The sequence below is a fragment of the Pongo abelii genome, chromosome 5, assembly GCF_028885655.2.
Source record: "Pongo abelii isolate AG06213 chromosome 5, NHGRI_mPonAbe1-v2.0_pri, whole genome shotgun sequence".
Lineage (NCBI taxonomy): Eukaryota > Metazoa > Chordata > Mammalia > Primates > Hominidae > Pongo > Pongo abelii.
Genome location: NC_071990.2, coordinates 497,366 through 511,831, shown reverse-complemented (window position 1 = coordinate 511,831; position 14,466 = coordinate 497,366). Strand labels below are relative to the sequence as shown.

Here is a 14,466-nt window from a genome sequence, read left to right as displayed (position 1 = left end):
TTGGTAGACTTTATTTTTTTATTATTTATTTATTTTTCTGAGACAGAGTCTTGCTCTGTTGCCCAGGTTGGAGTGCAGTGGCTTACCCTAACCTCGGCCTCCTGGGTTCAAGTGATTCTCATGCCTCAGCTTCCCGAGTAGCTGGGATTACAGGCGCCCACCATCACACCCAGATAATTTTTGTATTTTTATTAGAGATGGGGTTTCACCATGTTGGCCAGGCTGGTCTCAAACTCCTGACCTCAAGTTATCTGCCCGCCTCAGCCTCCCAAAGTGTTGGGATTACAGGCATCAGCCACCATGCCTGGCCTTTTGTTGACTTTAAATGCAAGATAAAAATGGAGAACATGGCTGGGCGTGGTGGCTCACGCCTGTAATCCCAGCACTTTGGGAGGCCAAGGCAGGAGGATCACGAGGTCAGGAGATCGAGGTCATCCTGGCTAACATAGTGAAACCCCGTCTCTACTAAAAATACAAAAAAAATTAGCCGGGCATGGTGGCGGGCGCCCGTAGTCCCAGCTATTTAGGAGGCTGAGGCAGGAGAATGGCGTGAACCTGCGAGGCAGAGCTTGCAGTGAGCTGAAATCGCACGCCACTGCACTCCAGCCTGGGCAACAGAGCAAGACTCTGCCTGGAAAAAAAAAAAAAAAAAAAAAAAGGGAGAACACATGCCTTACTACAGTGAGGAAGTTGTAAGATCTGCAGGTTTTGATTTTGATATAACAAATTCCTTATCATGTTTGTTTCAGGCATCTCTTCCAAATTTTTTCCCTTTTTAGAAAAATTAAATGAAAATTTTCAAGCTATAATAAAAGATATTTTTTACTAGTTTCATACCCTCCTCTTCTTTCCTCCAGTTGTCTGTCTCTAGTTCTGTTGCTTTGTCTTTATATACTTAATAAAACCAACAGAAATGAAAAATCTAATGGTTTGTTTTAGAACATAAATAATTTTACAGTTTAGTCTTTCATGAATTATTATGGTTTACTTTTAGTAATTCATTAACAAGGAGTACCTATCAAAAGTTTTATAGCCTAGTTTTGTAGTGTAGCTTTTGAAAATGGAAAAGATAATTTATTCTTCTACTTAGGTTATTCCCTAATCTGCAGAGATACGTTGCCTGTAATATTAAACATCAATAGACCATCTAAATATAATGTTTTAACTAATATTGTATAATTATACAGTAAAAACATTTTACAATACAGAAATTTTAAAATGAATAGCAAGCTATTATTAAAGTTTTTAGTTTAATTGTGAAAAACTAGAGAGTGCCTGTTTCTATAGTCATGCATTAGTTGCTGAATTTAAAAGCTTTGTAAAGGACTCTCATAGGAACAAGAGCTCAGAGATGCCTTAGAGCTGATCTCATCCAATCATCTTGTTTATAGATAAGAAAAGTTTCACAGTGCGTAAAAGTCAACAAGCGTTTTTATTTCCTAATGCCAGAACTCAGTTTAGAACCCAGTCTCCAGACTGTTCATAAATGTTTCAATAGACTGACAGCTTGGATATACTTTTGTTCATTACAATAAATCTAGAGTACCATATGAATGTTTTAATCTATAAAGATAAAATTTAAATTTAAAAAATCTCAAACCTTTTGGAAGGGCATTGTCATTTTGTCCTTGTTTGAAGATGTCCTTTGCTCTTGCAGGCAGGAAGGAATTTATTTGCCACACAAGATGATAATCAATGAAAATAAAGTCTTAACATTAAAAAAAGTCAAAGTCTCAAGTTTACAAATTATTTAAGCATCTTCCATTGTTCCTCATAGGGAGACTACTGAGAAGCAAGAAAACACTATGCCTTTTATGTTTCACTGTATCTGTAGAAAATAAATCATTGGAAAATGTATTAAAGTGCTTTCTTATATCCAGAATTTATTGTCCCACTAGATACCATTTGCTGAAAGCTAAACTGGCTTATTCATATGACAGAGTTGTACTTTTTAAACATTTTACTGCTAAAAAGAAATTACTCGAGTGTATATTTATTCAGTGAATAGGTTGCCATTATCAAAAGAAATCAGACAAGTGTCTCTTTCCCTGGTTAATTTCCATAAGGACCCTCCTAGTTCTGGTTGTCCCCATTCGGGTCCAGGCATTTGAGAAATACTTGGTGAATTAACATGAGTCTGGAAACACATCAGAATTATGATTTTTTTTTTTTTTTTAAGCAAACCAGTAACTCTCTTTGGTAATGGATAGTATGTAAGTGTGTAGTGTGGTTCTTAGGCTAGGAGCCAGTAAGTAATAATTTGTAGCCCATCTTATATACCTGTGTATATATGTGCAGTTCCCAGTAAGTACTCCCATTCTCCCAACGTTTATTATTTGCCCATTTGCATTATTTCGTACTTTGTATATTATTAGTTTTCTTGTGCCAGAGTCTGACCTAATACAAGTTCCTGATTCTTATCTGTAGTAACTTTCCTTACATGAGTAATAATAGCTGTTATACCTCTTTATCCCTCTGCTTTCCAGAGATAAAATTAGTTTGTGGCCGGGCACAGTGGTGCGGGCCTGTAGTTCCAGCTACTCTGGAGGCTGAGGAAGGAGGATCACTGGAAGCCAGAAGTTGGAGGCAGTAATGCACCCTGATCACACCTGTGAATTTCCACGGCCCTCCAGCATGGGAAACACAATGAGGCTCCGTCTCTTAAAATGAAAAGAGTTAGGGCCCAGTGCAGTGGCTCACGCCTGTAATCCCAGCACAGTGGGAGGCGGAAGCGGGCAGATTGCTTGAGCCTAGGAGTTCAAGAGCAAGACCCTGTCTCTATTTAAAAAAAAAATACAAAAATTAGGCAGGCATGGTGGTGCATACCTGTGGTCCCAGCTACTTGTAAGGCTGAGGTGGAAGGATTGCATGAGCCCAGGAGTTCAAGGCTGCAGTGAGTCGTGGTCACGTTACTGCTCTCCAGCCCGGTTGACGGAGCGATACCTTGTCTCAAAAAAAAAAAAAAAAAAGAAAAAGAAAAGAAGAGTTTTTAAAAGTTCGTGGTATGTGCTTTTAGGATAGGCTTATTCACTTTATTCCTTAGTGCTTTCTTAATTGTCTTAAATGGCTATGAAGTTAAAATAAAAGACTATATATTGCTTTAGTTAAACAAATGAGGTTTATGACAGGCAAAGTCAGACTTTTGTTGACCTCCGTTTAGTGTATTTATATAAGAAAGACCTTATGACACATTTTTTATGTCATTGTTTTATGGCAATTGGAATATTTGTGAGGAAAATTTGTAGACAATGACAACTGTAGACTAGAGCGTTCCTTTAAACTCAAGGGAGTCTGGCATGGATTGTCAAACTGAAAATGTTCAGAAACTGAATTCTGTTTCCTTAAAGCCTTAGACTCTTTCCTGAAAGTGATAAGAAATTATTTCTTTTATTTGTGATTTTAAACATAAGAGCATTACTTACTGATAAGTACATATCAACAAACATAAGAACATACTACCTTGTAGTATGTTTTTAACTGAAAGCAGGTTGAGAAGAGACATCTCTTCCTATAGTTCATTCACAAATTACTGAGTGTATATTATGTCGCAGGCACTGTTGTATGTGCTACGGATACTGCAGTGTGAAAAGCAGGTATTTATATTTGTAAATTAAATGACAGGTCTTCCTGGCATAATGGTCTGTTCTGGTTTGGATATATGTAGGTAATTCTTCATGGTAAGGAAATAGGATTGTTGCAAATGAACCAGTGTAATGCCTGTTGGCTTTTCAGTTGTCTGCTTTGTGCATCTGGAAGACACCTACCTGTACTCTTCAGTCATAAATAAGAAAATAGATCAGACTTTTTGATTCATGACTATCCATGGTGGCTCGGACATTACCTTTTATTACCAGACATTACTTTTAGTTGGACAAATTTTGAGGGTAACATAGTTAAGATTAAGAGCCCTGTGTAAATGACCTCAAAATGGATTTGAAATAGTGGGAGTAAATTGGAATTGCCCTGTCCTCGTTTTTTAGTTTTGCTTTCTTTGAGACCAGAGGTATTCTAATTGCAGTTATGTTTCACACCAGAGTGAGCCAGAGCCCCAGTCACTGGAGACACAGTGAAGGTTCTTAGAAGGTGAGCGGTCCACATTCACAAATGACCTCACAGGACATATGGTGGTATAGGAGGAAGAGGATACTAGACTCTTACAAATCAGGGCACCAAGGATCTGGTCTGTTTGACAACTCATCAGGTGTGTGCTCTTGAAAAAGACACTCAGCATCTCTAGGTTACAGTGTCTTCAGGTGAAGAGACTAGATACCAGTTGGGTCAGGTCTCTTTTGTCTCTGGGTCTGTGAAATACCACCCCTGCTGATAATCAAAACCGCTAAGGATCTCTGACAGTCTGATGTTTCTACTACTCATCTTTTCAGTACCATTAATGTCAATGGTAATTATTTTTATTAAGTTTTAATACTACTGTTTTTCTGGAAACAAGGAGAGCAGCGTATTTCTACTTAAAAATTTGGTTCTTTATGTGATCTAGACCAGAATCTGAAAGTACTCACTTTTAACCACATGCTTATTTAATTTGTGCTGTAATACTGAGGACATACCTTAATAGTGTCAAGAAAATAATTGAATCACCACTCAGTGGCAGCCTAATTTTCGTGCCAATTGAAGAAAGTATTTTCCTCTCACAAGTTGGTTTGTAAGCATTAATTAATGTGGTGGGTTAATTATCCACATTTTTCATAATATTTGCTTTCCCTGCAGTGTTTTGGTATCTTTGGAGCAACATGATGTCTGTTTATTGAAGCAGTTGTTAAAGAACTTTGTGTTGAAATATATCTTTGCTGTCCTATAATTTTTTATTAATATGCTACCATACTAAATCTCATGTTTATCAGTTTATAATAGTTTTCTAGCACATTGGCAAAACAAGCTTTCCACACTTTTGTCTGCATTTAGAAGCATGTTTAAAGAGGTAGCAATAATATATTCCAATAAAATAATAATTCTAAAACATATAATTTTATATAAACTTAACTATTAAGTTACCTAGTATGTTTATGTAATATCAGTTTATTCATTGCTTATTTGTGCATTTTGCTGATGTCAGATGTGAAAATAAATATTTATCTTTCAATTTTCAGGAACAATGAGCCTAATATGTTGTTTAGCTTAGCAGGCTAATGTTAATGGGATGTGTTTGTGTTTAATTTCAAAATATTACCAAAGCATTATATTTGATAACTTTTTATTTTGCTATAACTTCAAACTTATAGAAAACTTTCCAGAGTAGTAAAAGTAACTCCTATGAACCCCTTACTTCCTTCCTTCATTTTGGTGAATAGTAACTCCAGTAAGCCCTTTAACCACGCGCACCAGTTGTTTCCTTTTTCCCCAATTTCTGTATCATTCTGTCCATCTGTCTGCATATGTTTTTGTGAAGCATTTGAAAGTGGGATGAAGCATCATTCCTTGACTCCTAAATACTTTAGTATGTAGTTATTAAGAATAAGGACATTCTCTTATATTATAGTACAGTTACCAAAATCAGGAAATAAAATATTGGTACCATACTGTCTAATCCAAAGTTGAAACAGACAAACATGAGGAGCCTTTCTTGATATGAATCACTGAGAAGGATCTGTGAAGTCCCTGTGAAAAATACATAACCCGAATCAAATCAACAGGGATGATCAGACAAAGCCAAATTGATAGGCATTCCATAAAATAACCTGTACTCTTTGAAAATGTCAAGGTCAAGAAAATACTAATTTTTGGTGCTCAGATTGTCTGGTTTGGACAGTGGGCACTGCTTCAGTCTGGCTCTGTGGCCTTTTGACATACACTTCCTTACTGGCATAGCAGAATCTTTCAGGCTTATCTTGTCCTTGCCCTGCCTCAGCCCTGCAGTCAGCCATTTCTCCAAGGTCACTGGTTCCTTTCATTGAAAAATGGTATTTGGGAGTTAGATATGCTCATTGCTACTGTTGTATTATTGCTTCTAGCCTCTCTCAGTGTACAAAGCTGGAAAATACACACTTGCACACACACATAGATCTACCAGTACACTTCGTCACATACCATATTAAAAACTGAGTTCATATATCTGCCTTTATGAAGAGTCTCCTCAAATCTTTTGCTCAAAAAAAAAAAGGGTTGCTTCCTTTGTTATCAAATTGCAAAAGTTCTTTATATGTTGTTTGTATAAAGTCCTTTGTCATTTGTATCTATTGTGAATATTTCCTTCCAGGCAGTAATTGCCTATTTATTTTCTCTTGATAAGCAGAAGATTTTAATTCGGAAGAAGTCAGAAAATTTAGTGTTTTTCATTGTACTTGTGTTTGTCATATTGAACACAAGTCTTTACCTATGCCCAGGTAATGGAGATAATCTCCTATGTTATCTTCTTTATAGTTTATAATTTTAGTTTTTATGTTTATGAGCCATTTTGAAATAATTTTTGTAAGTGATGTGAGGTTGCAGTTAACATTCCTTTTTTTTTTTCTATGTAGTTATCCAGTTTTTTTCAACACCATTTAAAATATTTTTCCCATTGAATTACTTTGGTGCCTTGTCAAAACTCATGTAATCATATGTGTTTGTTTCTGGATTCTAGTCTATTTCATTCATCCATTAGTTTATCCTAATGTCAACAACACTGTCTTGATTACTGTAGATTTGTAGTAAGTCTTGAAGTCATGTACTGTGTTACAACTTTTTTCTTCCTCCTAAAATTGGTTTGGCTCTTCTAAATCCTTTGAATATATCTACTGGAATTTTAGAATGACCTTGACAATATCTCTATATAAGCTTGCATGAATTTATAATCAGTTTGGGGAGAATTGATACTTTAACAACATTGAGTCCTCTGATCCATGGTCATGATATAGATCTTCACTTATTTGGGTCTTTATTTTCTCTCTACAGTATATTGTAGTTTTTAATGTAGAAGTCTTGTACATTTCTTTTATTAAGTGTATTTTTAGGTATTTGGTTTTATAATGGTATTTTCAAAATGAATTAAAAAAATTTTATTTTCTAATCATTTTGTACTAAAATAAGTAAATAACTGATTTTTGTATATTGACCATGAATACTAAGACTTTGCTAAATTCAGCTATTAGTGCTGTTAGTTGTTTAGTAGATTTCTTAGGATTTTCTATATAAGCAATCATGTCATCTGCAAATAGATGTTTACTTCTTCCTTTGCCATCTTTCTGCTTTTTATTTCTTTAATTCACCCTGTTGCACTGCTAGAACTTCTAGAACAGTGTTGAATAGGCAAGGAAAGAGAGATATCTTTTCTATGTTACTGTTCGAAAGAGGGAAAGCATTCTGTATTTCACCATTAAGTAGGATGTTAGGTGATCCTCCCCACTCAAATAGTTCTTTATTAGATTGAGGAGATGCTACTTAGTCTTAGTTTGTTGAGAGTTTTTAATCATGAATAGTTTTTAACCATGAGTTTTGTCAAAGGCTTCTTTGACATCTATTTAGAGTAACATACGGTTTTTCCTTTACTTTTAACATGGTAATTTACAGTGATTTATATTTGAAAAACTGGCCTTGCTTGGTTGGAATAAACTCTACTTGATCATGGTGTATTCCTTTTTTGCGTTTTGAAATAATTCATACAGGCTTGATATTTCTTCTTCCTTAAATGTTTTACGAAATCCATCTGTGAAGGCATCTAGGTTTGAGTTTTCTTTGTAGGAAAGTTTTGATAATGAATTTAATTTATTTAATCTTTATGAAGATATTGAGATTTTCTATTTCATCTTGTTTAGTTTGGGTAACTTGTCTTTCAAGGAATTCATTTCATCTAAGTTGTAAAATTTATCGGCATAAAGCTGTTCATTGTCTTTCTTTATTGCTATTTAAATGTCTTTAGTATCTATGGTTATTCCCTCCTTCATTACTGAAATTGATAATTTTTGTTTCATTTCTAGAGAGTTTTTTTGAAACATCAATTTATTAATTATTGGTGAAGAACTTTTGGCTTTAATTTTTTTCAAATTCTTTTTACTTACGTTATTGGTTTCCACTTTTATTTTTTTCCTGTTTCTGTCATTCTCCTTCCTTTTCCTGTCCTCCTTCCCCTTTACTTTGAGTTTATTTAACCCTCATTTTTCTAGTTTTTTTTAAAAGGTGGAAACGTAGATTCTTAATTTTAAATATTTTTTCCCTAAGATTTTAAGTTACTGCTTTGGTGGCATTCCACAAATTTTGATATATGTTTCTTATCATTCATTTCAAAATGTTTTGTTTCCTTCTTAATTTCTACTTTGAATGTTGGGTTATTTAGAAGTATATTAATTTCCAAATACTTGGATACTTTTCTGGATATTGTATTGCTATTGCTAACTTAATTCCTTGGTAATCTTTGGAATTTCAGTCTTTGGAATTGCCTGTGACTTATTTTATGGCCCAGCATATGGTCTATCTTGGTGAACATTCCATGGACACCTGAAAAGGAGTTTTATAGATGTCAGGTCAGGATGACCAACAGTGCTCTGCATATCTTCTATGTTTTTTGCTTGTTTTTTAAAATCTAGTTATTAATATTGAAAGGGAATATTAAAACCTCAAATTATGATTGTGTATTTATCTCTCCCTATCAATCAGTTTTTGTTTAATGTTTTGAAGCTATTGTATTAGGTGTATACAGTTTTGATTGTTATGTCTTTCTGATGAATTTGTCCTTTCATCATTATAAACTCTCTACCAAATTGCTTTGTGGTATCCCTTCCCCTTCAGATTGAAGAACTTCTTTCAGCATTTCTTGTCATACAGATTTGTTTGCAATGAACTTTTTTTTTTTTTTTTACTTGGAAATGCCTTTTACAACTTTAATTTTGGACTTTTTTTCTTTCAGTACTTTAAAGAACTATATATATCTTTAGATAAATCTATTTCTATAACTATATTGACCTATAATCATGTTCACTGTTTCTTCAAATATCTTCTACCTACTGTGCAGCCTGATCAGTGTATTTTTCATTTCAGATAGTATACCTTTCAGTTCTAGAATTTGCATTGCATTTCTTTTTAAAAAATAATTTTATAATTTTAATTCCTCTGTTTAGAATAGCCATCTGTTTATTCATTATGATTACATGTATTTTAACATTTGTTATAGACTCTTTTAAGTTCTTATCTACTAATCCTTCTGTCTGGTTCATCTTGGGGTCCGTTTCGGTTATCTGCTTATTTGCTTATAAAGAGATAGGAAAAAATCCAAGTGTTTTTCCTACTTTCTACGTTCACACAGCCACTAACTCGGTACACACTCCTGATACCAGGTGTGTGTGAAGTTTTCCCCACACACCAAGCAAGCAGCTCTCCAGCGGACACCAGCTAGATGTCCTCTAATTCAGTTCAGTCCTGACATGATCATGTCAGATCCCACAGCTTGAGGAGTGGGGATATAAAATTGATTAAAGATGTGTTTTCAAAGAAGAAACAAACAAAATATCTAAAATTTAACACAGTGAATATTAATATTATGTGGTAGAAGTTTAATAGAAGGAGGGATCAGGGAGATTAAAATAACATTTGAGCATGACTTGAAATATTGGTAAAGATTTAATAAACTTGGAAATTTCTCTTTAGTGGAAAGAGGTTGAATTACATGAATACAAGCACATGGCAGGTTCATAAGAGGTGAATGGGCTCATGTGGGGAGTGTCAGGAGAGGAATGGTGGAGATGAAGTAGACAGTGTGGACGGGTCTAGCTGTGACAGGCTTTGAACAGGATGTGGAGGAGGTTGTGGGCTGTGCAGACCACAAAACAGTGGATTTCATAGAAGATTATTTTAAAGGTAGGGATAATACTGATTAGCTCCATATTTTAGAGAACTAACTCTAGCACTTGCTGAGGGTGGATTGCAGTGGAGAGAAAATGGGGCAGAGTTACCAGTTATATGTCTGTTGCAGCATTGAGGGGAGAAGACGAAGGTCTTAAGTGGGAGAGCAACAGGAGGAAATAGTAGGATTGAGAGGAATAGTTGATTTTTGATTCAGACAAAAGATACTGATTATTTGATTCAGGGGGTGCCAGAGGGAAGGAGAGGAACTCAAGGTAACCTTGAGTTGTCTCATTGGGTTTATTGGATGAATGATAATGTTTTTCTGGACTTCCTTTTTCATTGTTTTGCCATTTTATTTGTATTAAATAAGTTACATAGGCATGATTGATTAAATCGTGTTGGACTGAACCTAATCTGCAGCCCCGCCTCTCCACAGGAGGTTGGTTTGCTGGTGCTTTGCTCAAAACCCTAACCCTCTAATCCCATGGTCTCTCTGGAATGGCCAGTCCTGCTGTTGAGTCATCTTGTTGGCCTATACTAGAGCGTGGTTTGAGAGGATCGTGAATAACAAAGACACTCCTATTGCCGGGAAAACACCAAGGATTTAAGACTCGCTCCCAGAAACCAGGGACAGAGGTCAAATACTCTATTATACAACATACCCCAGACTCATTCCACTCTCTCCTGCCATCCACTGCAACATTTCCAGATTCTTCTAATCAGCCATTTCCTGCTGGTCCGTTTTAGACATTAGCTGTCAGCCTCCCATTATGTGAGATAAAAGGTGGTCACTCCCTGGTTTACCTGTCTTGCCTGCCTCCAAACACACATCCGCCTTTTGTGCCTTATTTCAATTTTGTTTAAACCGGTGGTCAGTTACTACATTTACTACATTATTAGGACTGTGTAAGTCGTGTTTCTTTGGACCTTTTTGAAAATTTCAAGAGCTTTTATTCTTGGATTGATTTATTTTCGTGGCATCTAGTTCTTTTAGGGGTAAAAAATTTCTCTCTAGATATTGATTTGGGATCAAACTTCAGAATGATTTCGAAGTTTTTTTTTCTGTACCTGCTGTTAGTAGTTTGCTAGGGCTGTTATAACAAAGTAAGCTAGACCGAGTGGCTTAAACAACATACATTTATTTTCTCACCCTTTCGGAAGCTAGAAGTCTGAGATGAGGGAGTCAGTGGGGTTGGTTTCTTTTGAGGGCCGTGAGGAATGATCTGTTTTAGGCCTCTCTCCTTGGCTTGTAGACAGCGTCTTCTCCTGAGTCTTCATACGTCCTTCCCTCTGTGTGTGTCTCTGTCCAAATTCTTCTAATAAGGACACCAATCATACTGGATTAGGGCCAACCCCTGTGACCTCGTTTCACCTTTGTCACCTCTTTAAAGGCCCCCTTTCTAAATACAGCCACATCCTGGGGTACTGGGGCTGGGTTTAACATATGAAATTTGGCTGTGGCGGAGTGAGGTGGGTGGGCATAATTCAGGCCATACAACACCTGCAATATGTTTGTTCTGTGTTTTTTTCTTGTTTGTCTTTCTTCCATCTCTGTCTTATGTATCTTTCTTCATTCCCTTTGGCTGTACAATGCTGGGGGTCAGAAAACGATACCCTAAAATATGGTGCTTTGATATTCTGTGCTAAGGAAGCAGCCTCAAGGTCTCCCCGCACCCCTTCTGTCTCTCCCAAAGCGCAGGATGAGGCTGTTTATCTGAAGTTCCCTTACCTACGGAGAAACTAGACCGACCAAAGAAGAACACATTTGCCTTCAATTTCCTCCCTGAAATGTCATTAATCAGAGAAGATTAAAACTCATATCATAGAAAAAGAGACTGAAAATCAAACACTACACCTGGAGCCCAGATGGGCTTTGTCCAAACTGTTGCCTGTTCTCAGGTCCCATTTAATTCTCAGAATTATTTATTAACTACCATCTGAGCATTGGGTCCATTCATCCCCCCTAAAAATTATTTACTACCCTCCAGATGGCCACATTTCGCCTGTCCTGCCTTTCCCTTCGAAGAAGGGTCTGTAAGCATCTGGACCTCACCGGTTTGATAGGTAACCGTGCTCCCGCGAGTCCGTGCACATTAAAGAAATGTGTCTGCCCTTTGCTCCTGTTAGCCAGCCTCATTCATCTCCAGCAACCCTTTAGATGGCAGAGGGGAAGCTTTCACTCATGGCCCCTACACCTCCCACGTCTTAGAGTGAGGCTATTAACCACTGATTTGATTGAGTTTGTGTGTGGGCAGTTTACAGTGAGCGGCTTTTCCCTCAGGTGATGGGAGGACAAGCAGCCCTTCCCTTTTTGCAGGGAAGACACTCAGGTATCAGGATCTTTGGGTCTTATTTTCCTAGGACTCTCCAGTTTCTGCAGGGAATAATGCTTCAGTTGTGTGGACAGGGTGGGATTGGCAGGAGGGGCTTGCACACCTGCTCACAGTGGCAAGGGCAGGAGAAGGGAGGCCGCCTGAGTCCCAGGAATTGCTGCACAGTTTCACCCGAAATCCCTGGTCAGCCTGCCCCCAAGTTTCCCACACCTCTGCTGTGCTGGGGGCCTCTGAGTCCTGGTGCTCTTGCTTGGTTTCTTAAAAGACTAAACTTCTGTTCTCCTGACTGTGAAGGATGGAGTCAGGGGCCAGGGCGTCTAACTTTTTAGTCCATAAAGGTCACCAGCAAGTCTCACTGTTTTGCTGTAGCCTCACCCCACCTTCTGGGGCATCTGAAGCCCTGACACTTGAGTTTTTAGGGGTTTATTAGTGAAATTTTATTATTATTATTATTATTTGAGATAGAGTCTCACTCTCACCCAGGCTAGAGTGCAGTGGTGCAATCTCGGCTCACTGCCACCTCCGCCTCCTGGGTTCAAGCAGTTCTCTTGCCTCAGCCTCCTGAGTAGCTGGGATTACAGGCGTGCACCACCATGCCCGGCTAATTTTTGTATTTTTAGTAAAGACAGGGTTTCACCATGTTGGTCAGGCTGGTCTCGAACTCCTGACTTGTGATCCACCCGCCTCGGCCTCCCACAGTGCTGGGATTACAGGCGTGAGCCACTGTGCCCGGCCTCCCAAAGTGCTGGGATTACAGGGGTGAGCCACCGCGCCTGGCCTCCCACAGTGCTGGGATTACAGGCGTGAGCCACTGTGCCCGGCCAACTTTTATTATTTATTGCTTGCCTCCTGTATGCCAGGTTCTGGGCTTTTCAGGGATTATCCTGTATGTTCTTTACAACAACCTCATGAAATGTTTTCTGTTTCTAGCTCCATTTTACATCCAAGAAGAGGGAGATTTAGAACAGATTTAGTAAATGGGAGCAACAGTACTTGAACACAAGTCTACCTGGTCTCAGAAACTACACTTTTCCCTCCTCTGTTATACTCACAACAGTTAGCAAATTCATGCTTCTGCCTGTATCTACATTCTAGGTTTTGTAGAAATGTCAGTATATTGCATTGATTTGAGCATATTAAAAAAGAGTTGCTATACTATATAAATACAAAAGTAAAGTGAAATTCAGTACACCCCTGGGAATGTAAGTGTGTTTTTATTTTGTGAGTATAGTTAATCAGAATATCTCCTTTAAACAGCCCTGGGGTAGAACAGTAGAATAGTTCCTAGTATCAATTTAGGATTCAGCAGAGGCAGTCATGGAGCTACGTGGTGACATTAGTTTCTCTCTGCCCTTGTGCTGAAACTATTTAGAACCCAGGGCTTAGCATTCTGTTATTCTTATGTCTCTCTTGCAATACTAACCAAAGTGTCCTTAGTAACTTAATGTCAGTAGATGTTGGCTGATTGGCTAAATGACCCCTAAAAAATTCAAAACTCTGTTTAAGAATACTTTTTATATTTTGGTACTGACTGCCTAGCAGTCAATGCTTATCTCAGCTGGTACTAATCCTTTTTTCTTTCTCTTTTAACAGATTACTTCTGTAACAGGATCACCAGTTTGCTCCACGAAGCACAATGTCTCGATCACGACAGCCCCCCCTTGTGACCGGCATCTCTCCAAATGAAGGGATACCATGGACAAAGGTTACAATCAGGGGTGAAAACCTGGGGACTGGCCCCACCGACCTCATAGGTAAGGGCAGCGGCCCTGCGATGCACCCTGCTAATCGGATTTTTATGTGGACAAGGGAGACAAGACATGTAATTTTCAAATAGTGAAGGTGATAGAACAAACATCTGTGTGATCTCTACAGAATGCTCCAAAAAGATGAAAGAATTATCTGGCTGAGTTTTGTGTGAAAATCATTATTTTGTCAAATCTTGCCTTATATTGTCTTTCAAATCCTTCAGAAGGTTTCCCAGGGCTGAGATTCGCCTCTGAATTTTCCGCAGCTTTGATGCCTTGATTGTCAAAAGAGCTGCTTTTATATTTTTGCTCTCATTAGTTTTCCTTCCCTTGTCTGACTTGTCTGTTGCTTCTCAGGGGCTCTGTGAATTACACCTTTTCTGTTCCTTATTGCTCTTCAAAGCAAGTCTCAGCCCTGTCTCCTGGTGACACGGGCAGCAGTTGGCTCTGTCTTCACTCCACCTGGCGGGCATGTGTCCTCATCGTGATCTGTGGATCCTATCTGGAGCAAGCCAAAGTTTAGTTTTTAGGGGCAGTTTATGTTTTTTATCTTTTCTAGCAGAGTTTAAGCTCAAGGTCATGAATGGTTAGGACACCACACGTCCAGCTGGGGC

At 37.9% G+C, this 14,466-nt stretch overlaps 1 protein-coding gene across 8 annotated transcripts in view; it reads left to right on the top strand.

The window, feature by feature from the left end:
* The window catches only part of EXOC2 (exocyst complex component 2), a 204,859-nt gene that overhangs the window by 40,729 nt on the left and 149,664 nt on the right, over window positions 1–14,466 (top strand). For all 8 annotated transcript variants that reach the window (XR_008525798.2, XR_008525797.2, XM_054556853.2 and 5 more), the window contains 1 exon segment: window positions 13,698–13,858. Coding sequence is in view for 6 of the 8 variants with exons in the window: in XM_054556853.2 (XP_054412828.2) it covers window positions 13,741–13,858 (118 nt within the window). In the remaining 2 variants the exon portion in view is untranslated.